The sequence below is a fragment of the Anabrus simplex genome, chromosome 1 (genome assembly GCF_040414725.1).
Source record: "Anabrus simplex isolate iqAnaSimp1 chromosome 1, ASM4041472v1, whole genome shotgun sequence".
In the NCBI taxonomy this organism is placed as follows: domain Eukaryota; kingdom Metazoa; phylum Arthropoda; class Insecta; order Orthoptera; family Tettigoniidae; genus Anabrus; species Anabrus simplex.
In genome coordinates this window covers 1,599,626,712-1,599,653,929 of record NC_090265.1, presented here as the reverse complement: position 1 = coordinate 1,599,653,929, position 27,218 = coordinate 1,599,626,712, and the positions used below count along the sequence as shown (strand labels likewise).

Sequence of the window (27,218 nt, the reverse complement as noted above, 5' to 3'; positions counted from 1 at the left end):
TGTGACCTTTCCCTTCTTTCTCCCCTCTAGTCATAACAAAGAGTTTTACTCTTTTCTACACTTATTTTCAATCCACATTCTGCGATCTTCCCATTCATCACATCCAACTGTTCTTGATCATGTATGTCCTCTTCCCCCCAAATCACAATATCATCTTCAAATAACAACATGTTCATTTCTCCTCCCCCATATGCTGCTTTTGCTGTTCTCATGATGTCATCCATTACTATTGTAAACAGGATTGGCGATAGAACACTTCCCTGTCTCAGCCCGCTAATAATTTTGAACCAATTTGTCCTGCCAACTTGTGTCTGCATGCAACTACAACATTCCTTGGACATTGCCATGATCATTTTTATTAATCCCTGTCCAATTACTTTTTGCACTAGACTGTCCCAAACTTTAGTCCTGGGGACATGCCTCATATGCCTTTTCAATGTCAATGAATGTCATCACCATATCATTCCCATACTCCCATTGCTTTTCCATTAGTTGTCTCGTAATGAAAATGGGCTCTATTTTTGACCTTCCACTTCTGAAACCAAACTGATTTTCCTGTATTTGTTTTCAACCCTCAACCTTATCCCACTTTTCAGTATCCTCTCCATTATCTTAGCAACATGGGATATCAGAGTAATTCCCCTGTAGTGACCCTGTCCTCGGACACTCCCGGCACTAAAAGCCATACGCCATTTCATTTCCCCTGTAGTTCTTCCCTACTTTCTTATTGCCTTTCTTAAAAATTGTGATGATTATTCCTTTTTGCCAATCCTCAGGGACCTCCTTATTCTCCCAGACAATCCTGAGAACTTGGTATGTCCACTGCAGGCCTACAGCATTTATCATCCCCACTAAAATTTCATCTATTCCAGCAGGTTTTCCATTCTTCATCTTTCTTACTGCCATTTCAATTTCATTCATTGTAATTTCTTTCAGCTGTGAGCTGCATGCTTCCTTCCTACTCCTAGCCCTTTCCTATCCCACCATCACCATAAGACCATCTGTGTCAGTGTGACGTAAAGTAACCTGCAAAAAAAATATAAAAATATAATAATTGCCTTTCCTGGTGGTCCGTTGAATGACTGTCATTAGTTCTCATATTCAGCAACTTCTGAAAATATTCTCTCCATCTATTTCTTATTTCTTCTGGCTTTGTTAATATTATGCTGCCTTCATCCTTCACAAATCTGGTGTTCACTTGATCTTTTTTTTTTTTTTTCCTTTTTTTTTTCTGGGCCGATGACCTTCGATGTTAGGCCCCTTAAAACAACAAGCATCAAAGCATCTTTTTTTTTTCTTAAGATACCATACAATAATTTCTTGTTGCTTTGCATATCATCTCTCAATTTTTGTGTGAATAAGGCCCAGCTTTTCCTCTTGTCTTCCTCCACTACTTTTTTGGCCAAATTCTTTGCCTCCACATATTTTCTTCTACATTCTTCAGTCTTAGATGTTTTCCATACTTTCCATGCCATTTTCTTTTCCTTCACTTCAATCTTTAACCTATCATTCCACCAATGTCTCTCTTTGTCTTTGATATTTCCTGATGTTCTACCACACACCTTTTCTGCACATCCAACCAGTGCTTGCTTAAATCTGTTCCATTCATCTGCAACATTCCCCATCTCTGTCCTGGGTACCAAGAGTATTATTTCCCTTTGAAATTCTTCTTGTATGCTTTTCTCCTTCAACTTCCATACTTTAATTCTTTTCTCTCTTCTTAATGAGGGATTTTCAATCTTTCCCACTTTCAGTTTTCCTATCACAACTCTATGATCTCCACCAAAGGCTTCTTCAGGCATGACTGTAACATCTAATAGGTTCTTCTGGTATTCTACCTCTATGATTATATATCAATCATGGTCTTGGTTCGTCTGTCTCCTCAACCAAACCTTGTAATCTTCTAACTGTTCTTCTTCCTAAACCAGGTGTTTCCAACAATCATTTGGTTCCTCGTGCAAAACTCCAACAACAACTCACCTTCTGGATTTACATTTTCATATCCAAAGGGCCCTACAACATCTTCCTTTCCTTTTCTTCCATTCCAACTTGTGCATTTAGATCTCCCATCAATAGCACTTCCTTATCCTCTATCTGTCTCTCCTCTTCCTCAAAAAGTTCTCTAGATGTTCATCTATGTTAACCCGTTTGTGGGGCATACAACTGAAATAGATCTTTCGTGCCATTTTCAAATTGGAGTCTCATCACCATCATCCTATCGCTGATGCATTTTGTAGATTCAACATATTCTTGGATTTCTTTTCTAAGTATGATGGCCACTCCATTTTTTGCTTCAGGTCCTGCGCTGTAATACAACCTGTATCCTTCTTTCAGAGGAATCTCTCCCGTACCCATCTTCTTGGTCTCGCACAGTCCAAGTATGGCTATATCTTTTTCTTTCGTGAAGTCAACCAGTTCTTCTGTCTTTTCCATCAGTGTCAGGACATTTACTGTCGCAATCTTGATGTATTTTAGTGCTGTATGACCACTTCTCACAGTTCCCCCAGCACCTAAAGAGCTGCGTAATGCTTTTAGCAGGGGACACCTTAACCTTTTCCAAGGCACTATACCTGATTTATCCATATAGGCTATTGTTACGATGGGCTTGCCACACCCAAAGGCATTTTATACCTACTGCCAGGTTCAAAATTAGGCCGCCCCTAACATGGAGACAGATGCCTTTCGTAGCCGCTCCTCTGGAGTACAGATGCTACGGGTTTGCCCCTTCCACCATCGCCACCATACTGAAATTAATCTTCTCTGCCGCAGATGCCGTTGAGGACTTTGCCCATAAACCAGTACAAGGGCCCTCCTTATTTATTACCCCTGGAGAGAGGGTGTCCCAGTATTTTAAAACCCCCAGGAATTGGGCTAATCCAACTAAAATAACTAAGTATGGAATTATGGTTAGGATGGTTTGTGAATCTAAAACTGATACATTTGCAAATTGTTCATCTACAATGTCAGTCAAATGACCTTAAATAGTTCTGTCCTCGAACTTTTTAATCCATACTTGAGTATTCTGTTTACATGGATAACTAGTGTTGCTCTTGCAAAAACCCTATGTGAACAGATTATCGCAGTTTGTGGGACAATGAGGCAAAACAGGGGAGTACCAAAGGATCTTAGGGACAAACCAAAATCCTTGAAAAGAGGGGAAATGACATTCAAACATGATGAGGAAATTCTTTTTGTCTCTTGGATGGACAAGAAAATAACCACCATGCATTCTGCTGAAATGGTTGAAGTCACTTCAAAGTTCAGCAGGAAAACAATGAAACCAGTGTCCATAGCAGATTACAATCAGCACATGCATGGAGACACAGCTGGCCAATACATTGCTCTATATCCCTTCATGAGGAAAGCTTGTAAATGGCCAGAAATAGTTATCCTCTATTTACTGAAGTGCAGCCTGTTCAATTCTTTCCGTCTCTTCCATAAGGCCAATACTCATTCAAAAATTACCTATATACAGTTCATACATACAGTTTCTAGACACTATCTTGAAGGTTATAAACCTCCTATCCCTGTCCCAGTCTCAGCCCCAATTCAAGTCAGAACAGCCTCTCCAACTCTCTCCGACACTTCATCACTAGCATCCACTTCACTGCATTTCATTCACCAACCCCCTCCCCACAAAGAGCATCAGCTAAAGGTCCCCCATCATATCTGGATGGAAAAATGAATAAACACATTCTGCTAAAATTTCCACCACTGAAAACTGACCCCTACCCAACAAGAAGATGTAGTTTGTTTCAAGAAAAAGGAAAAGTATCTGACACAAAATGATACTGCAGCAAGTGTGGCAACCCTCTGCACCCTGAAGCATGTGGTACCAGATATCACACCCTAAATTTATACTAAATACCTTCCCCAGGTATGTTCAAATTTTCACATTATTTCAAAGCATAATATAGGAGTTAGTAAATATATTTGTTCCACAGTGCAGTAGGTAGGACTGGCAGGCAGGGACTCTTTAAAAATGGCTGAGCTGGACATTTAAATGCCCTGGCAACTTCCTGGTAGTCAAAGTGTTAAGAGCTTGGATAGAAAACCACTTCTAGGGAGAAGAGAAAAGGCTTTTAGATGACAGGAACATATTAACAATTTCATCAAGGGAAAGTAGTAGTTGATTAAGTCCTGGAAAAAGAAGACTCTCTTGATGCTGATGAAAAGGTAGACCCAATTTTGAGGTCAGAATTCGACAGAGTACTGAGAAACTGAAATAAGAACAAGGCCCCTGGTTTTGATGACATCCCCTCAGAATTACTGACTGCCTTAGGAGAAACTGGCATGGCAGGGTTTTACCTTTTAAGTTTGTCAGATGCATGATACAAGAGAAGTTCCATCTGATTTTGAAAAGAATATTGTACTTATTCGCAGGAAACCAGGCATTGACCAAGTGTGAAAACTACTGTTGTACTTATTCGCAAGGAACCAAGTGTTCAGCAAGTGTGAAAACTGCTGCACTGTTAGTTTAATATCTCATGCTTGCAAAATTTTTAACACTATTATTTACAGAAGATTGGAGAGATAAGTTGAAGCTGAGTTGGGAGAAGATCAGTTTGGCTCTAGAAGAAATGTGGGAACATGTAAAGCAATATATCCTGTTCGTCTAGATGTTGATTCCCATAGGGAACCTGAAATATTTGTCCTGAATGAGTAAATTTATAATACCAATATAAATGGTCCGTTATTGGATATTATAAATAGCCTACGCAGTGGCCTCCACGGTATGCACTAGCCATGCAACTGATGAGCCTGACTTAGCACACTGGAGCAAAACGCTGGCAACCAGGAATGAGTTAGCTGGAAAATTTATAATGTCCAATAACAGACCATTTATATTGGTATTATAATCTTAGAGTATCGAATTCAGAAGGATGAGCCTACATACATGGCATTTGTAGATCTAGAAAAGGCATTCAGCAATGCTGACTGGACTAAGCTTTTGGAGATTCTAAAGGTGATCGGGACCAGATACTGAGAAAGGAGAATTATGTACAATGTGTTCAAAAATCAGTTTGCAGTGAAAAGAATTGAGACATGAAGCAGGGCTGCAATTAACTCTGGCCTTTTCAGTCCTTATATAGAGCAGGTTGTAAAGGAAATCAAAGAGGAATTTGGAAAAGGGATCACAATCCAAGGAGAGAAAATCATAACTTCAAGATTTGCTGATGATGCTGCTATTTTTCCTGAATCTGAAGAAGATCTGCTGAATGGTATGGACACAATCTTGAAGGAGGAATACAAGGTAAAAATAAGTAAATACAAACAAAAATAATGGAATTTAGTTGAACAAAGACAGGTGACACAGGAAATATTAGATTAGGAAATGAAGTCTTAAAGAATGTACTTCAATATTATTATGAAGTGAGTTTAATATATAATGCTGCACGTTTTTTCTAAAAGCAGGGTTTTTTTTATTGAGGATTCAAGTACACCATGTTATTCCCCAATCCATTTGCTAAAATACCCTATTTTTCAACTTAATCTCTGTTCAATGCTACGGCCTTATTCCACCGTAATGTGGGGACCTGTATGCCTGCATGGTACCACTCGACTGGTCGATGTTTCGGAGACGTCGTGCTGCATGGATAACTTCCCATCATCCACATAGTGCTTCCTGCAGAGTACATCCTTCATTGGGCTAAACAGATGGAAGTCAGAAGGTACGAGATCTGGGCTGTAGGGTGGATGAGGAAGAACAGTCCACTGAAGTTTTGTGAGCTCCTGTCGGGTGCACAGACTTGTGTGAGGACTTGCGTTTTCATGGAGAAGGAGAAGTTCATTTGCATTTTTGTGACTACGAACATACTGAAGTCATTTCTTCAATTTCCTTATAGTAGCACAATACACTTCAGAATTGGTCATTTTAGTTTTACCATGAGGGAGGACATTGAACAGAATAACCACTTCAGAATCTCAGAAGATCGTAGCCATTACTTTACCAGCTGAGGGTACGGTTTTGAACTTTTCTTCCTAAGAGAGTTGGTGCGGCGCAACTCAATGGATTGCCGTTTTGTTTCCGGTTCAAAGTAATGAATCCATGTTTCATCGCCTGTGACAATGTCTGAGAAGATATTGTCACCTTCAGCCTCATAACAAGCAAGCAGTTCCGCACAGATGTTTCTTCTTTGCTCTTTATAATCTCCTGTTAGGTGTTGAGGAACCCACCTGTTGTCCACTGCCAGGTCTCTGTAAACATTCTGCAAGCACCTATGAATATCTGTGATGCCCTAGTTTTCTGCCAAAAGAAACTCAATAGCTGCTCTCTGTTTGGTACAAACCTCCATTACAGATGACATTTTGAAGGCTAGTTATAGCGCTACTTCTTATCAGAAATTAATGAAACTCTACGAGATGAAGCGGAAATATTCAAAGATGTCCCAAACAAAATTCCAATTTTTTAAAACCGAAACTGACAGAGAAATAAAATGTGTTGCATTATATATTGAACGTCCTTCGTACGTGGGTAGTAGAATAACTAACAAAGGCAGAAGTAAGGACATCAAATTCAAACTAGCACAAGCAAGGAAAGCCTTTCTTAGGAAAAGAACTTTGCTCAAAATTTTAAAGACTTTGTATGAAAGTGAAACATGGACAATAGAAATAAAGAGAATGTATGCTTTTAAATGTGGTGTTACAGAAGAATGCTGAAGGTGAGATGGATAGATTGAATTACAAATGAAGAGATACTAAATCGAGTTGGTGAGAGGAAATTGATTTGGTAAAATATGACCAGAAGAAGAAAGAGATAGAATGATAAAAATGCATCTTAAGATATCCAGGACTTATTCAGTTAATTTTTGAGGGAAGTGCAGGCAGTAAGAACAGTAGGGGTAGGCAAAGTCATGAATATTGTAAACAGATTAGAGAAGATGTACTGTAGAATATTGTTCTTATGTAGAAATGGAAAGTTTATCACATAATAGGGTGGTAGGGAGAACTGCATCAAAGCAGTCTATGGATTGATGGCCCAAGCAACACAGTTTTAACTATTTTCTTCTTGAAGTATATATTCACTATTATTAGGTCTTAAGGTGGTTTATTTGGTACAAGACCGAGCTCGATAGCTGCAGTCGCTTAAGTGCGGCCAGTATCCAGTAATCGGGAGATAGCGGGTTTGAGCCCCACTGTCGGCAGCTCTGAAGATGGTTTTCCGTGGTTTCCCATTTTCACACCAGGCAAATGCCGGGGTTGTACCTTAATTAAGGCCATGGCCGCTTCCTTCCAATTCCTAGGCCGTTCCTATTCCATCGTCGCCATAAGACCTATCTATGTCGCTGCGACGTAAAGTAAAGAAAGAAAAAGAAAGAATTTGGTACAAGTTATTTTGCTCGTCTCTCATCTCAATTCTCGCTGCAATATTATGATAGGATTCCACGATCTCTTCTCTTTGTTTTCTTACTTCTTTCTAATTATTCACTTGTATCTCCCATCTCTGCCAGAAAGTGCTCCGATTAAGTCTTCTGCATTAACAATTTATGGGGTATTGTCTTGGAACAGATTCCTTGTTCATTTCTCCTATTGTAATGCCAGTCTGGTCTTCTGAACCCAACTTGATAGGTTCGATCCTGGCTCAGTCCGGTGGTATTTGAAGGTGCTGAAATACATCAGCCTTGTGTCCGTAGATTTACTGGCACATGAAAGAACTCCTGTGGGACTAAGTTCTGGCACCTCAGTGCCTCCAAAAACCGTAAAAGTAATTAATGGGACTTAAGGCAAATAATAATAATAATATTATTATTATTATTATTATTATTATTATTATTATTATTATTATTATTATTATTATTATTATCCTCCGTGGCTCGGGCTGCAGCGCGTCAGTCTCTCACCGCTGGGTTCCGTGGTTCAAATCCCGGTCACTCCATGTGAGATTTGTGCTGAACAAAGCAGAGGCGGGACAGGTTTTTCTCTGGGTACTCCAGTTTTCCCTGTCATCTTTCATTTCAGCAATACTCTCCACTATCATTTCATTTCCCCTGTCAGTCATTAATCATTGCCCCAGAGGAGTGCGACAGGCTTCGGCAACCGGCACAATTCCTATCTTCGCCGCAAGATGGGGCTTCATTCATTCCATCCTTGACCCGGTCATTGAGTGAAAAACTGTTGTTGTTGTTGTTGTTGTTGTTCCAAGATCTTATATGGAAGGATTCAAGATCAACTAGAGAAAGAGTAAGGAGAATACCAAGGAGGCTTTACCGGGTGAATTGGCCATGCGGTTAGGGGTACGCGGCTGTGAGCTTGCATCCGGGAGATAGTGGGTTCGAATCCCATTGTCGGCAGCCCTGAAGATGATTTTCCGTGGTTTCCCATTTTCACACCAGGCAAATGCTGGGGCTGTATCTTTATTAAGGCCATGGCCACTTCCTTCCAACTCCTAGGCCTTTCCTATCCCATCATCGCTATAAGACCTATCTGTTGTAACGTGCTCCCCTACGTATTTATTACTTCAAGATTTCTACTTTACCATCTGTCAACTTCTCTGGCCTGCTCTTACTACTGCGTGTCCTTCGTCTGCTTACCCAGCCTACTATGCACTCTATTACTGCTCTCCCTCCATCCCCTCCCCTCTTCCGCTGCATGTGTACATCACGCCTATTTCTTGTACATTCTTAACTCTGCTATCTTCCACTATAAATGCCTGCCCTGGCTTCGAACAGGCAGTCAAACATCCAGTGATGAACTGCGTGGAGGGAGGCATTCGGACTCGCATTACGGCTGGCCCGTTTTCTATATTCTAACTGCTACATTATATCTGAACTTTCGACGTCTGGCTGGGTGAGCAAAAATTAATCGTATTGTGCTTTTCAACTCATAAGTAAGAACTATTTATCTCTTCCATTATGCCCTTCAGGCAAGATTTGCAGCATAACATTTTTTGTGGCAAATAAAATTACGGGTATATTCACTCTGGACTTGATTTATAATTTTCAAACTGTTATTGCCACTAAACTTACTTCGTGTACAGTCACTTCAAGAGTTAATCATATCAGTGGTTACCTTGGGTATAGAACAGTGTATATGCCTAAATTAATTAAACTTATAGAACTTACTTTAACTAATACCATATCAAAAGTTTAGAGGAGAGGTTTCTGAACCATTTTTGACTAAAACAGATTTAAGGCAAGGGGACTGTTTATCACCATTACTATTTAATTGTGCATTTGAATTTATAATAAGAGAATGGTACAAGGTCAACCCAAAGAACATAAAAGTTGCAAGCTCCAAACAAAATTTAAGTTTAAACTGTTTAGGATTTGCTGATGACCTTGCTCTGTTGTCCAACAATATTCAGGAAACTCGGCAATTAAATCTCTACAGGACATAGCAAAAAAAAATTGGTCTTACAATATCCCTTGAAAAAAACTGAGATCATGTTTACACATACCCCACTGGTAAATAAAATAACAATTGATGGGCAAGAAATCAAAATTGTTGCTAAATTTAAGTATTTAAGAGAAATCATAACTTATAATCCTAATGAGAAACCCGCTTGGCATAACAGAATAAATAAATTAAACAAAGCAAATTATATTACCAAGAGTACATACAATAAAAAAGCTTATTGATAGCAGCAAAATTAAGACATTATAAAATTGTCGCACAGCCAGAAATAACTTATGCTAGTGAAGTACCAGACGAGTTGGCCGTACGGTTAGAGGCACGGCAGTGAGCTTGCGTCCGGGAGATAGTGGTTCAAATCCCACTGTCGGCAGCCCTGAAGACGGTTTTCCGTGATTTCCCATTTTCACACCAGGCAAATGCTGGGGCTGTACCTTAATTAAGGTCACGGCCGCTACCTTCCAACTCCTAGGCCTTTCCTATCCCATCATCGCCATAAAACCTATCTGTTTTGGTGCGACGTAAAGCCACTAGCAAAAAGAAGAAGAATTACAACATGCATAAATAAACAGTATCAAGTTAATGGACAATGGAGAATAGCATCAAATAAAACAGTTTATAAGGAAACATAAAGAAATAAATGTGTAACTGGATTAAAGCCACTATATATATTTTCCAGCCAAATTGCATTGGCCTTTATCAGTTCTGACTCCGACAGTGAGCAAAGAAATTCGAAGGAACATGGAAGTCATGACCGTACTATCTACTACCCCACTAATTGGACTCAAGGATCGTCGTGGTGTGCTGTGGTGGTTGGGAGGGAAGTTACTGATTCACCGCCCTCTGCCGTCTTCCCTGTTCATGTATTTGGGCGCAGCTCTATCTCTATAGCTTCCGTTACTAGTCGAGCATAGAAGTCTTTTACATGCACGATGACCTTCGCCTGGTCAAAGAGGATTTCATGGTCTGTACTGTAGAAATATTCTGCTCTGGCAGACTGGCTTATGGCATTCTCCGTGAAGGATGAAAGAATGACATTCTTTACCGACCTGATGTGTTCTTTCACCCTGGTGCTAAAAAGTTTTTTTCTCATGCCAATATATGAGCAGACACAACCACATGGAACTTCATACACGCCTGGTGTTTCAAGATGTGTTTTTTCTTTGAATGATCGAAACAGGGATTTGAGCTTCTGGTCTGTGGTGAAAACTGGAATTATATTATACCTCCTAAGAATGCACCATTCTGTCAGTTATACCTCCCACGTAAGGAAGGAATACTTTCTTCTTTTTACTGTAGTCCTGGTTGGTACTATCCCTGTTAGGCTCCTTGATCTTCACAGCTTGTGCTATGTCTCCTGATGTATAGCCGTTTTTCTTCATGGATGTTGTCAGTTCTCTTAATGCACTTGAATGGTTATCAGCATCTGCAATGTTATTCACCCCAGTAAATAACATTCGAAGAAGAGCTGCTTTTTGGCAGGGTTGGTGAAGTGAGGACTTATGAGGGTATCTTTCAAATGTGTGGGTTTCTTTTACATTGCATGGCCTAGTGTACCATCATTCTTCTTCTCCCCCTGTGAGTGGGGGCGGTAGAATAACACCCATGGTATCCCCTACTTGTTTTAAGAGGTGACTAAAAGGACCCCCAGGGGCTCTGAACTTTGGAGCGTGGGTTGGCGACCACAGGGCCCTTAGCCAAGTCCTGGTATTGCTTCCATTTACTTGTGCCAGGCTCCTCACTTTCATCTATCTTATCCGACCTCTCTTGGTCAACTCTTGTTCTTTTCCGACCCCAACGCTATTAGGTTTGCGAGGGCTAATGAGTCTTTCACTTTCATGCCCTTTGTGGCCCTTGTGTTCCTTTGGCTGATACTTTCATTTTTCGAAGTGTCACATCCCTTCCATTTTTCCCTTCTGATTAGTGTTATATAGAGGATGGTTGCCGAGTTGTACTTCCTCTTAAAACAATAATCCCCACTACCACTCATTCTTCTTGTATACTAACACATCAAGAAAAGGTAATTTACCTTCATTTTCTACTTCCATTGTGAACTTGATCTTACAGTTAATGGAATTTAGGCAGTCCAAAATTTCATTTAATGTTTTCCTTCCATATGGCCAGACCGAAAATGTGTCATCCACATAACGATAGAAGCACTTAGGTTTCAATGGCGCTGTAGTTAATGCAGCAGACTCAGTGTTCCATAAAAATATTAGCAGCTCCTTCTGTCTTTGTAATAATCCCCTTTGTAGTAGAAGTAAGTAGATTTTAAACAAACTGCTGCTGGACTGGTCAAGTCCTCAGACAGGCATTGTCTAATGTAAGCAAGTGTTTCTTCTACTGGTATTTAGTAAAAAGTGACGTAACATCAAAGCTTACGAGGATGTCACCTTCGTCCACCCGTAGCTCACATAACTTCTGCAAGAAGTGTTTCAAATCTTTAACGTGATGTTCTATCTTCCCTGTTTCTGGCTGTAACAGTGATGAAATATAGCGGGCTAACTCATGGGTTGCAGAACCAATGGCACTCACGATTGGTCTTAGTGACACGTCATTCTTGTGCATTTTTGGGAGGCCATAAATGACCGGAGGTACCGGGTCTGAATTTAGTAAGGTCTTCTGCAAGTATTCTGGAAGTGTTGAGCTCTTCACTAGTCAAGTGACTTGTGTATTAATTTTCTTAGTGGGATTCCTTACTTTCTTATACGTTTCTTCTTCTAGTAGGTTGCTCATTTTTGTTTTGTAATCAGCTGTATTCATGAGGACTGAAACATTGCCCTTGTCAAGCGGAAATACAATAATTATACTATTGTTTTTGCGAAATTCATTACCTTCTTTAAGTTCACTTTTGGTCAGGTTTTGACGTGGTGGCTTCGCTTTTTTCAGCATATAAAATACATCTTGACGAATTTCTTCTGCCTTGTTTAACGATAAATCTCTGATGGCACAATCTACTCCACAGACAATCTTCTATACTGGGATTCTTCTCGGTACCACAGCGAAGTTAAAACCTTTCTTTAGCACTGTTATTGAGCTCTGGTTTAGTACTTTATCAGACATATTTACTATGACCTTGTTATAATCAAATTCTGGTGGTTTGTGTTGGACATTTTCTGAAATTTCTTTTCTTGATTTGCTCTACTTACATGTTTGGCCTGCTCATATGTTATCCTGTCTATCAAGGCACAATGTTCAGTATGCAAGTTTATGCTAATCTCCATGAAAAGACTGAGTGTAATTGCATTGTACTTATCCAAATTCCTCCTAGTTTGTTGAATTTGATTTTGCAGCAAACGTCTGCTGGCTTCCGCCAGAATCTTCTTGGCTCCGGTAGTTTTCAGATGATGTTTAATCTTGATCCATGAAGTTATCATGTCACTGTCACGGCATCTCTTCGAGAAGGCTAGTCTGGCGTTTGATTTACATATTTTCTTTCTCAATTCACCGATCTTTCTAACCTTCAAGTACATATCCTCTCCATAGAGGTTACTAAGTAATGAACGTAGGTTTCATGGCTCATTGTATTAATGTAAAGGAATAAATGTATAACTGGATTAAAGCCACTATATATTAAACCCGTCCATCCGTGTGAGTTAAGGGTTCATAGGTTTTGTAAATACAACCTCAGTCAGCGGTGATACATAAGACTCCACCCAGGGCATGGACATTCCAAGAGTAATGATGCAGTTCTACTGACTTTTAATGCAATGCCCTTATTATCTCAACAAATAATTGCTCATCTGAGTATGCAAGCTTTATAATATATCTCATTTGAATAAAAAAAGTATTGTACCATTACGTTACAACTGACGTCAGTTGACATGAAGATAGATCGGAAGAAAAATGGTGCAGATCAGCTCCAAGCGTTGAGAATGCACGGAATAACTTCTTATGAAAAGTTGATCGCAATTAGGAGGCATTGCCTGGCGAGAAGGAAAGGAAACTCTATGAGAAATGAACCATTGTACGTAAAAAAAAAAATTGAAAAAAACGTGCTATTATTATCTACTTTGGCGAAAAGATTACACCAGAAACGAACTGTAAATTGTGATTACTTAACCAGAACAGCTATCATAATCAATACAACCATAATAGAATCTGTACGAAGGAAGAATCCAGTAACAAACTACTGAAAAATACGTACAAACGGCAGGGAAGCTCGTATAATACATTTCAAGTACTGTGCTGAAGAAGAGGTGTCGGAATACGGCATTCGTAAATAAGGCCTATACTAACTTAATAAGCGGCCAGATTTCCTCAAATAATACGAATAACCCATCTATAAGATTCAAAGAACATTATTCAGGCAATATATTTCACCAAGAAAGAACCAATTTATAAAAATATAATTAACTCTGAGCATTATCTGTAGAGAGTAAGAAATATAAATAAAATTAGTCAAAGTCCTTGGAAGAGCTTTATATACAGAAAATTAAGATGTATTCTGTGAAATTAACAATGTCTTTTCGTTGCATGGAAATTGGACACGAAATTGAGCTAGCGTAAAGCGATGGAGGAAGGCTGACCAGATCATCGTAAGCTCAAGCCCGGCGACTTAGAGAGATCCAGCATGACGTAATCCAGCACAAGGCTAGACGTCCCGAGATGCCGTGAGGAGGAAAAAGAAACCAACATCGGACGTAAAATGGCTTGAGATAAGTAACATTTTTAAGAAATTTAACTATAAAAGTATTTCATTTAGTGTAGTATAATTGTAGGAATGTTGAAGTGCCAAAAATATAACCTGTTTGTGCCAATATGTGAACTCTAAGGCACATGCCGGAGAAAATAACCACAGATACGTATTATTTATGTGTAATAATATACTGCCGTGCTCATAAGTTGATCTGAGGTTAATGTGAGCAGTATCGGGAAGTGAATAATGATGTTTTTGAACCTATATGCTTAAGAGAACGTCGATATACCAAACTAGGCGAGGCTAAGATATGAAAGTGAAGTGTATAATAACAATAATAAAAAACCTAGGCTACCCAGTGACCAGATCGACTAACTAGGCCAATATCGTTCATATTTACGAAGAATTGGAATAAATAGTAGCAGCTTGCGGTGTTATGAATAGATATTGAGGTAAGTGTTTTACTGCGACGTAATAGTCATTATGAAGAAGTTGAGTAAAGATATTGATTGTATGCGGAGGAATCGCAGTAATTAGAAGCGTGAATGATAATATGTTGTTGGAGTTTTGAAATGTTGAATAGGTATTGTGTAAATAAATGATTGAATGAAAGAGGTGCGAATTTATGCTTAGCTACGGTTATGTTGTGATTGAAAATGAGGCAAGCAATGGAATTAAGGCCTAGATACGTGGATATTAAGTATAGCAGTGAGGTTAGATGGTCGATTTGGTCGAACTTAAATGAAATATGGAGACAGGTTGATCGTAATTTACATGTGTTCGAAATGCATATGGGAAAGAGATATAGTCGCCTAATAATATATTTGTCTCACATAGTGGATATAAAGTATTGGAGCACGCTTTAACCTAAAAATGGTAAAATTAGTAGGCAGTAGAAGGAATCATTTTAATTGAAAATGCACATAATATTTAATTGATCTGTACGATTTTGGCAGGTTATGACGATTGATGAACATGGATATGGCACTCGTAAATGAAGATAATTTGATTTGATTTTGGCACATATTTTAAATATATATAAGGATGTTGGAATTGATATTAATATGGTTAGGATTAATTTCTTTTAATTACTTAAGATGGCATTTTGAAGCCATAGTTGGAAAGGAGTTACTTATCTCATGCCATAAACAAGTCAATACGCATTTCCAAACCAATCCCAAAGAAAACTGCAAATAGACCTTAAGGAAAGAAAGACCATTCCCTCCTTTAATAAAGAATAAATCCTAATTATCCCCATGATAAAATAAAATCATGAAATGTGGTCACACAGCAAAATAATAATTAATGCCCAAATGAATTAATGATACCTACCCAATTTTAATTGTGTTAATTCAAGAATTTGATTTGTCAAGAATGATATTAACATTTGAGTTTATTTTCCTCTATTACCAGAGATTGATATTATTTTATTATTTATAGTATTGGCATGCTAATAAATTAGTTTTAAGATTATTTAAGCGTTTATTTTCCAAGGTAGAGATAGGAAGATTAGTTATAAGATAATATATAGACTGGTATTTCGGAGTCATGATATTTAGAAGCTCATATTGATTCTACAATAGGATTTCGGAGAAAATGAGTAACTTATTGAACAAATACACCCTCTTCAACGGAACTTGCGAAGGTAGATAGTATTTTTGAATATATATAGATGTTTTTACCCTGAGATATTGACTAAATATTGACATGCAACCACCGCGTTTGATCTGTATATCCATCCCCGATTTCGTATAGTTAATTACTAGCATTTAAGAGGAAATATAGCGCGTGCAACAACATATTAAATTAGTACTACAACATGAGGTGAATTTTGAGGAAGTACAGCGCGATGGTCATACCTACTATCTGCGCACTTTTTAGTGATAGATTTACACCCTAGTGCTGAAGTGGTCGACTTCGGTTATCTTCGAGATTCGTATTGGCAACCTTTGAAACACAAACTTAGAATCGCTTATCATCGCTGTGCGACATCTGGCATACACTTTAAGTACTCGTACTGTTGTTGTTTACACAGCAAAGCCAAACTATAGAATTCATGCTAGGAACACGTTTCGCATGGGGAAATGTTATATAGTGTTATATATTGTGTCTGTGACACAGTTGTTTTGCTTAAAATAATAAAGGTTTATAAAATTCATATCAGTCAATCATATTATCGATTCAATTCAGATTTCATTTCCATTCAGTTGGCAGTATTGACGGAACCCTTCTTACTTCTCCAACGAGTACAAAAATCTATCATTAAAAAGTGCGCATACTATATATTTTTATCGGTCCAACGTGGAACTTGATAAGAATTAGGAATACGATGCCACCAAAGGTTGCAGTATCAGAATGTTAGTTTCTTGGAAGGATCTTCCGATTTAATAAAATCATAATAATTAAACTAATACAATAATATTTACATCGCAGCGTGGTTGGAGAATAATTATATAAAATGAAATCAAACTCATTCACCATCATTAAAGAAATTAAATTTAAATTGAAAAGTATTTTGATGAAATCAACATGGGACTTGCTGAAGGCTTAGTGTCGTTCATAAAATTATTTCCTTGTTATTAACTGTCCGCCCATTATTTAAAAAAATGAAAATCTCCAATATTTCATTTATGTTTGTCATTCATGTATCCAAGATTTCATCTTTCAATGCCTTATCATTCTATCACTCTTTTCATAAATTTCATAAGTGTTAATCAACGTGAGTTCCCTAATAATGATCTGTCAGTCAGCATGACCATCCTTAAAAGAGCGATCGTACAATATTTAAAGACATCATAATTGGATTTAGCAATACTCAATCGAATAAGAACAGCGTGTCCCGGGAATTAACATTTGCCATCTGAAAAAGAATACACAATACCTAGTTGATACTAACGTAATCAACATGATATAGAAATGATTAATGGCATCTGATTTCTCCAGAACTGTCCTCCTGAAAGAAAATCATGAAGGTCTACTATCTATAAAGATTCATGCTACAAGCAACTACACAAAGAACACAACTTACACTACACCAGGTAACAATAATTTGATTAATATGACACTCTGCTACATCCATATTGTGATTATTTAATGTTGATGACCTCTTGTCAATGATCCTTCGTTTAAAATATTCGGTATCCGTACCACATCATGTCACGAAATAATGTCTCGATGATCGTATGCCAATCTCCATTCATAACCTTCGGACATGTTACACAACAAAATTAATAATAACCTCAATGCTTGCCTGTCTCAGATTCTCTTAATTTGTACGATGAACGCTTAAATCCACATCTCGATCCTAAGTTCATTGAAAACCTTCAAAAATGACTCATGATGCTTCCATAATATCTATTCTCAATGAACCATTTACTATAATAACTTAGACACTATCGACGACCCTATCCTTATATTATTCACCATACTTCAAGCACACCATACTTGTTCACAATTATTTTCCCCAAGAAATACACAAGCATTTATCCGAAGAATATTACCATCGTTATAAGACATATCACAATCATCACGGCACTAATCTCACGAAGTATTCGCAATTGTATAATGTACACACATGATATTATCACACAAGAAGACCTTCTTAAGATAGACATTAAATCACATCACCTCACGAGAATATTTATGCAGTATGATTCAATTACAAAGACAATGCCTCATTACATTCACAGTAATCATAAAGAAATCCGGGTCATCACACCTGTAAAAGACTTCTATGCTCGACTGGTAAGGGAAGCCATAGAGATAGAGCTGCGCCCAAATAACATCAACAGGGAAGACAGTTTCAAGTTATTAAATACATGGAGACCTGTACTGCAGAAATACATGCATAACACCACCATGCCACAGCGGGACGCACTCAAGAAACTGTTTACAGAGGGCGGTGAATCAGTAACTTCCCTCCTAACCACCACAGCACAGCACAACGGTACTTGAGTCCAATTAATAGGGTAGGCCGTGGATAGTACAGTCATGACTTCCATATTCCTTTCAATTTCTTTGCTTACTGTCGGAAGCAGAACTTCACATGTCCTGATGAAGCCCAATGCAATTTGAAAGCTTGGCTTCATTAAATAAATATATATAGTGGCTTTAATCCAGTTACACATTTATTTCTTTACGTTAATACAATGAGCCACGAAAACCTACGTTCATTAGTTTATAAGGAAATTGAACCAGTATTGAGCACGCTTAGAATATAATGTATATCATTCTTTGGACATGTTATCAGAACACCTGATATCAGAATTAGCAGAAGAAGAATTTAAAAATTATGGAATAGCAAGACCAAGATTAAATCGACCACGGAAATTCAGGAGGATATTAAAGAACTAAAATAACAATAGACGCTTAAAAACAAAACGAAAACATTAAAATACTTCAGGACACACACACCAGGCTACAGACCAGGATCAATAAAAGGTCTAATGGGAGGATATTTTCAACAGAACAAAGGAAGGCAGCATCTCTCAGAATGAAAAATTATTGGGCTGATAGGAAATCAAGAAATCCTTCGTATAACTGAGTAGAGTAGTCCAGTGTAGGTCATAAAATCTAAAATTAAAAAATTGTAATGTCACTATAATATTAATGTTATTGGTTTTACATCCTACTAACTATTGATTTTTAATGTTTTTTGTAGATGTCGAAATGCTGAAAATATTGTCCCACCATTCCTTTGTGTGATGGTAAATTTACTGACATGATACTCGTGTATTTGAACACCTTCAAATACTATCAGACTGGGCTGGGATTGAACCTGCCAACCCCCACAACACCTTAATCACTCAGCCTGGCAGCATTGTCAGTATATTGTTCCTGCCATTTATCTAATCAACACTTCCATATATTCCTGTACAATTTATCTAACCCTGTTTCTTGTTTCTAGTCTACCACAAGATAGCATGTATCCATCCAGCAGTGTCTTGAATTGAAGAAATGTCTAGTTGTAAATATATTATATGCCAGCCCCGTGGTGTAGGGGTAGCGTGCTTGCCTCTTACCCGGAGGCCCTGGGTTCGATTCCCAGCCAGGCCAGGGATTTTTACCAGGACCTGAGAGCTGGTTTGAGGTCAACTCACCTACGTGATTAGAATTGAGGAGCTACGTAACGGTGAGATAGCGGCCCCGGTCTAGAAAGCCAAGAATAACGGTTGAGAGAATTTGTCGTGCTGACCACACGACACCTCGTAATCTGCAGGCCTTCGGGCTGAGCAGTGGTCGCTTGGTAGGCCAAGGCCCTTCAAGGGCTGTAGTGCCATTGGGCTTGGTTTGGTTTTAAATATATTATATTGTATGGAAGATAATGTTTTTAAATATGAAAGTCGCTGGTGATGAAAGATGGGTGGAATGTAACAACAGTGTTCAAGTAGAATAACTTTGCGTCCACACTGGTCGAAATTATGACATTTACTTATTTGAGAGGGCTACGATATCAGAACATTCCAATTCACTTTTTTTTCATCCACTTGAACTGAACACAAGAAACAATATTGCCCACTCTATTTAAAATTGAGTATTCAGAGTTCAAGTATTATGGACAAACACAATAATTGACAATAATTTACAGTGCATTCAGTGAGTAGTGTTTCTAAAAGTAGGAAAGATCACAATATAAAGTTCTAATTCAAGAGGACAATTTGGGGCAAATATTTGTTTATAGGAAGAATAGGAATTGGAATAACTTACCAAGGGAGATGATCGATAAATTTCTAAATTCTTTGAAATTATTTACAGAAAGACTAGATAAGCAAACTACTTATAGGGAATCTGCCACCTGGATGATTGCCCTAAATGCAGATCAGGTCAGTGGTGACTGGTTGCTAATACAGTCTTATATAATTGACATTTTACAAACAAAATGGTACTGAGCACAATCAATCTTGATATACTTTCAAACTTTGGATTTTATACAATTATCACTGGTTCTGTCAGATCCACTCTCATTCTTTGATTGCCTGTTTTAGCAAATATAGCTCCTCCAGGCTTCATAAGAAAAGCAGCCAAGGTGTAAACATAAAAGAAAACAGAGTCCCACAAAAGTTCTCTCCTGTATAGTGTTCTGCAGGATCCACACAGTATGCACTAAAAAGTATGCAAACCACCATGGACAGATCTTCATTCCATCCATACCTTCAGTACCACCAAATGGAGAGAATGTTAGAATGAAAATCCACCACACAACGTCCACCAACAAAGAGGGTTGAAGAATTTCATCTCCCTCGATGCTAATGGTTGAAACTCAACTGTATTGGAACAAGGCAGGGGAGGTGTTTCTACCCACTGAAGAAGTGGGGTTTGTGTGCAAGTGCTGCATGTGACTGTGGAGTAGATGATGATGATGTATATTGTAGGGAACTGCCCACTTCATTCACTTAAAGATGGTTGCAATTGAACAAGCTACTGATACTCCGTCCATTGTGCAGAAACAGGTGTGGCTTCCTCCTCCTTGTGTTCTGCAGTTCCTGGGTCACCTTTAAAAAATTCTGCATTGCCTTAACTCTCTAGTAAGCACATTGGGGGAACAGGGCATTTGTCTATGGAAAGGAGAATATTCCTCCCTTGACGCTGAAACTTCTTGAAAATATATTGTAGTCAAAATACATAAATGGAGCTTGTTATCTATGACTTCCTGTTTTTGTACATGTGTGGTACTGACTTCACATCCGAAAAATAACCGATGCACTAGATCTCTGATCAAACAATTATTTTTTCGATCCCCCTCACATTGCCTTCCATCATCACTGTAGCCCTTTCTTTACTTCTTTTTCCCCACCCTTGATACACTCTTCACCTTTAAACAACACTAGTGACCTTTCAAGCAATCATTTGTAGAAGAAATCAGTCTCATCAGCATCAAACACGTCATTAAGACTGTACTCCTTATAACAGGGTTGGTAAAATCTCTTCTTTTTAGTGTTTGCTGACCGCTTCACTGACTACAGCACTTTCACCTGACATTTTCACAATTTTATTCTAAAGTGTAAATTTTTCCAGCCACATACAGCTGGTCTGAAAAAATTCGCACAACCTAAGTCATCAGTGAAATTTTCCTGCTTGTTCATGATCTAAGTTAATGGTGATTGGAATGTTTTTTTCTCTTACATGCATCACCCACTGAACCACAGCTTCTTCAAGCTCCAGGAGACTTGACGTTTTAAGTCTTCCTCTGTGGTATAAACTGTGATTCAGGTGAATCTTGTCTTTATCGTTGAATATTGTATATCGTTTGCTGGGAGGAATTCCATATTTGGTTGCAAAATCCTTGTTCTTTCCACTTCACTAATCACTCAAACTTTTTCACTGAGACTTCGACATTTCACTTTGCGTTTCTCTATGTTACACTTGCAGGACTGTAAGCTGACACTGAATGACTGGTCAAAAAGATGCTGCAGGTTTCCTGGGTATTTATGTAATGCAGAGGGATGGCCTGTAGAGCCTTATCATACTTGCACTTCTTGTCTCAGCTGCCTACAGTCAACGCATGAGGGGTAGTGTAACCGTTCAGGCTTCTCCAGCCCTACTAACTTAATATAATATCATTTTACGCGATATCATTTGATAACAAGTTTATCCGCCATCGGCAATTATTTGTAATAACATATTTATTCAACGTCAATCATTTGTAATCAAGGCATTTTGGAATCATATTGTATATATAATAACATCATTTTATTATTTAAATTATTATATTATGTAGGATAAGAATTCATTATGTTGTAAATACGGTCAATATGTTGAGACATAGTTGGTTTCATTTCATCTCATGTTTGTGTATACGGAGGGTTATTCTTGAAGCTTGGGATTTTGCGTGAGTCATGGGTTTATTTTATGACCAAGGCTAGTAAACAGCGACCCGTGCGCGAGGCTTGCAAGCTGGTCAGCCATGTCATCGCCACGCCTTCTGGACTTGTCGAGGAATAAGATAAGGGGAGTTGATTCTTCTATCTATCGAATCAGATACTTCGTTGTATATGAGTTTTGAGATTGAACTGTTACCGTACCAAGAGTGGGGGTGAGCCCGGATATATACTGATTCTCAACACGAGAACGGGGCCTGACAACCTTACAACCTAACTACGTGTACTTCATCACTACTACTTCTACTGTGAACATCTACTTTGAACGACGTGATTTGATTTTTGATACAGTGTGTGGTCGCTCCGCGACAGAGTTATTTTTGTACAATGTATTATCGCTTCGATACAGTACTTAGGTGCGGTTATGTTATCGGATCTACGAGAAACGAAACAAGCTTATGGCTTGTGTGATATTCAGTAACTATTGTGGACGAAGAACTATGTTTAGTTCAAGTCTACGGAATTTGGTACAAGTCTGTACCGTAAAAATAGTATAGCTTAGTTGGATTGAGATTTCTACTAATATGGAAAAATTCATATCTCTGAATTTTCTCCTCATACGATCAACGCTGATCAGTTTTTACAAGTATAGGACCAATGTCTAATTTAAAGACAAGGCAAATAGGGAGTGCTAGTCCAGATAGCCCGTACCACATCAGAGAAGGAAGGAGGGATGTCCATGGAGCAAAGTCTACATCGAGAAGGAGAGAACGAGTAACCACGGAAACCAGATGACTTCAACGGAAGCTGCAATTGGTGAGCTTCAATTAGATAAAGCAAGCAATAAGTAAATTAAATTCTAAATTCCTCCACGCTTTAAGGAAGCTTTTCCGATTCATCTCATTTTTTGTATAATAAATTCATTTGTATTTTATATTGCGTTAATTTTCTTTCTTAAGCGATACTTAATGGTTAATTATTTAAAATCCTACCCCTGTGATTTAAGTATAAGTCTCTATGCTAGTAAATATAAATTTTGGTTTACAGGAACCATGGCGCCCAAACATTACACAGAGAAATGGGGAACCATGGAATGTTAATTGTTTCTATTTGCGTGGCAATTTGCGGGCAAGTCACAAATAGTTTATTTAATATTCATGTGTCCCAAGATAATAACTTTCATCTCCTCAAGTGTTTTGACGAGAGGGAACAGTTACAGTAGTAAGATAAGCCACTATGTAAACATACTGAGATCAGCCAGGAATATATATTGTAAAAGGCGTATGTTTAGTAACAATAACTCACAAACCATAAATGCTGTATTGCACAATTAATGTTGTGCAAAATTTGAGTTACTGAATATATTTTGCTTCTCAGAAGGAGAAGATTATTGCTGTGAGAAATGAAGACATTCGTGTAATTGAATTTCAAGTAATAGAGAAATAAATACTGTACATGTGAAGGATAGGACAGACTATCAGGAAATTAAAGTTACTTCATGATACTGAAAATTCAAGTAATGGAAGGTCAAGATATTGAGGTTTGACTGTAATAGTTTTAACTGAGGAAACAACTGTGCATAGCAAGTTGATGTAATCTCGTTTAGATGAATGACTGTTCTGACTCAGCTGTTGTAGTATTTATACATTGTACCAATATCTAGAATGCTCAGTGAAAATCCATGTTATTACTGTCCATTTAATTTTTTTCTTGATTGCCTTCTGTTATTGTCTTTCACAATATAGTACAAACAGTACATACATTACTATTAACAATAATAATATGCTTCTATAACTTATATAATTGTTCTTGTTCTATGTATTATGCAGTATTTCAAAACAATTTCAGGCCATCTGCACTGAAGCTGGATTATTGGCCTTGCGAGAAAGGAGAATGAAAGTTGTCATGGAAGATTTCAGGAAGTCGAAAGAGAGTGTACTCTTCAGGAAGAAAGAAGGATCTCCTGAAGGATTATATTTATAATTCATTCCATTTTAACTGATAATAAAATATAACTCACATTTATTTATTGAGATTCAACTGTTTCTTTATTTAATACAATAGACTCATCTTGTACTTGCTAATGTAAATATTTTTTCCTTCCTGTATTGATATGTTAACTGTAAGTAATTTAATTAGAATATAGATTTCTGAAAATGTAGAAAATATTATTTAACCTTCTTCTTGGCAATCTTTCATTTTTTTAAATTTTTTATTTTTATTTTTTTTGCAACAGTCAGGCAAGCGGGGTCCAATGGACTCGGTGGGCCTTTAGGCAATTCTCTATGGTAAGTGAGAATAATTATTTGGTGGTAATACTGGATACCCATACTCCTAATAATTAAATTCAATTGTTGAGAAAATTTCTTACATTACGATACCATTACTGAAATATAAGAACTATTCAATTAATTTTTGATCATGTCGAATTTCATGTACCTTATGAACAAATTCACTCATCATACAGATTGTGCCTTTGTTTTACATATGCCATGTCTTTCATAGCCAAGTTTATTCTGTACATAAAAAAACACACTTTCAACTGTCTTGGACTTGCAATTGTTGTACACATGGCTTGTTTCACTGTGTGTGTTCTTTACAGGCTGCTTGACTGCACCCGTCACATCTTCATTTGATCTTGCAATCCCTTGCCCAAGGGCGTATGTGACACCTCTTCTTAGTTTCCTATTACTGAACTTCCTCTGGTTGGTATGGTGGGAGTTAATTTCTCCCAGTAAATTGACTCATTATGCATTGGACTTCCTTCTAAGGTCCTATGATAGATCTTCTCTGAATCTGAGGCTGGATGATGTTCTTGGCTACTTTTACAAGAATAGCCATCTAACGTCGTGCTTCTTGGAATTCTAATTTGGATTAAGTGTTTTCCACATGCAAAGGCAGCAGTACTGCTCACATCAACTTGTAGGATTCCAGCAAGATATAGCAGATATTTTGGATTCTGCAGGTCAAGTGGACTGTATCGCGATTGACCTGTCTAAAGCATTTGATAGGATGGATCATGGGAGACTCCTGGCAAAAATGAGTGTAATTGGACTAGACAAAAGAGTGATTGAATGGGTTGCTATATTTCTAGAAAATAGATCTCAGAGAATTAGAGTAGGCAAAGATTTATCTGACACTGTAATAATTCATGGGTGGGTGGATAACGAGAGTTAAGTGAACAAATGTTAGTTTTCATAAAACACAAGTTTTATGTTTGAACACTTTTGCAAGATCATGGCACAAACCAACACCGCCATTACGTACTTACGTGAGCCTGGTCCTAGTCCAAACATATTACGGCTATTAAATGGCACTACATGACTTAATTCGGATTATATTATTACTTAAAGTAACAGAAAATTATTTTCACTGACTTACAGCACTTTACACATTATTTATTGTACACATAAATCGCTTTACACCAGTGGCATGAATGTGATCTAAATTAAAACACTATCTGAATATGTTGATATAACTCAGAACTTGTCACTAAATAATAAGAATACACTTCAATAATAATAATAATAATAATGGGCTACTCAGACAGTTCTTCAGAGCAGGTTGTTAGACATCACTGTCATCGTCATCAGAGTTCATTGTATCCGGCAGGATATTGCGTACTTGAGTGCTGGTTTTCAAATCCCTGTCGAAGTTATGAAACACGGGTGAAATGTAGGGAAGAGAGACAAAAGATCTTTCTTCTTTTCCACTGCGATCGGCTGTGGTCCGTTATAGCTTAGAAGTGGGCGCAAAACTTGATTTGCCTTTCCCCGCCTTCTGAAACTGACTACTTTAAAGTCGGCACTATGGTCTAGAGTTGATTTGTACATGACCATTCCTGGATTGCTTTTCTCGTAACGCAACCATTTGATATCCCTCCAGTTCAGCTTTTCTCCACTGATATTAATCTTTCGTAGTTGGAGAGACCCTCTCAACAGAGATGAATAGCTCCTAAAATCATTCCAAGCCATTTCGGTCACTCGGAACGGTTTGCTTTCTCCGGTCTGCCGAACAAGCATTACCCAGTCATGTGGATGTTCAATGGGTCCTTGGAATTTCTCCTTCTTCTTCTTTTCTATTTGGCTGTGGTCGCCATCACACTCCATGCGTGTGTGACCTGGAAGAAGAAATTTGTGATCAATAATTTCTAGGTTGGGTGAATCTTGAAGTACAGTCATGCACATCACAGACATGTGATTCTCTGTATTTTGGCCTCCACATGTGTCTGAGTACATGGTTAGGTGCTCTTTTTTTTTGCTAGTTGTTTTACGTCGCACCGACACAGATACGTCTTACGGCGACGATGGGACAGGAAGGGCTAGGAGTGGGAAGGAAGCGGCCGTGGCCTTAATTAAGGCACCGCCCCAGCATTTGCCTGGTGTGAAAATGGGAAACCACGGAAAACCCTTTTCAGGGCTGCCGACAGTGGGGTTCGAACCTACTATCTCCCGAATACTGGATACTGCCCGCACTTAATCGACTGCAGCTATCGAGCTCGGTGTTAGATGCTCTGATGATTCTATACTTGTTAAGAACATGTACATACATGAAGCCACATCATTAGCACCTCTCCGAGCGATTCTGTCATTCCACATAAAGCAATGCGCTTGATCTTCGTCACAGTCAAATTGAAGGTCCACAACTGGCGCTTATAAAATCCCAAGGAACTTCGAACCACTGGTGCAGGAAGACACTGCTCCATGTCAAAGGTAATCGTTTTCTTTTGAGGATCGTCTTTTGACCTCTCTTTATCTGTAGATTTAGCTGTGTATGCCTGATCAGCTTGTAGATGATGGTCTTCAATCTGTGCCTGGATTTCTTGCTTGTTTTCCGCCACTCTGATTTGCAAAGAAAGTCTGTCGCATGTCTGACATGTATCAGCTTGGGGGTTCTTGATAGTTAATTTTAATTCATGAAATAATGATTCGAAATCCGACGGCTAACTGGACTTTGTGAACACCACTTCTTATACTCATCGTTTAACTGACGCATGGTCAGATGGGATGGCAAATATCTACGTTGAGAACCTCTCCTTGTATAATGGCTCTCAAAGCTGGGAATGGAAAGTAAGTGTTGGCGTGCTTCTCCTATTTCTTCTTTTGTTTTCTTTTGAGGTGGCTCACATTTTCCTCTCTGATGTAGCTGGGGAATGCCAGCGATGGAACAACGCTTCTTTCTAACAACTGTGTCAATAAATCGGTTTGTTTCACATAATGTCTTACGAAATTTTTATAAGTTTTACAAATAGGCTTCTTTTGACCATTGACATCCAAATGATACTGCACTGTTATTTGCCTGAAATGCTGTTTATCAAGGCTTTCCTGTCTTACCCTAGTCGATTTCTTGTTTTCTATTTCAATCAAACTAGCTATGTACGAAAGACGATTATATTAACTTAGGCCCCAGTA

At 38.2% G+C, this 27,218-nt stretch overlaps 1 protein-coding gene across 1 annotated transcript in view; it reads left to right on the top strand.

Annotated features, from left to right (window-relative positions):
* LOC136881116 (26S proteasome regulatory subunit 4) overlaps nucleotides 1-23,883 on the top strand; it is a 215,958-nt gene extending 192,075 nt beyond the window's left edge. The window contains exon 9 of the mRNA XM_067153762.2: nucleotides 23,656-23,883. Within this exon, the coding sequence (XP_067009863.1) occupies nucleotides 23,656-23,790 (135 nt within the window). The 3' untranslated portion in view covers nucleotides 23,791-23,883. The remainder of the gene's footprint in view (nucleotides 1-23,655) is intronic.
* Nucleotides 23,884-27,218: the final 3,335 nt, after the last annotated feature.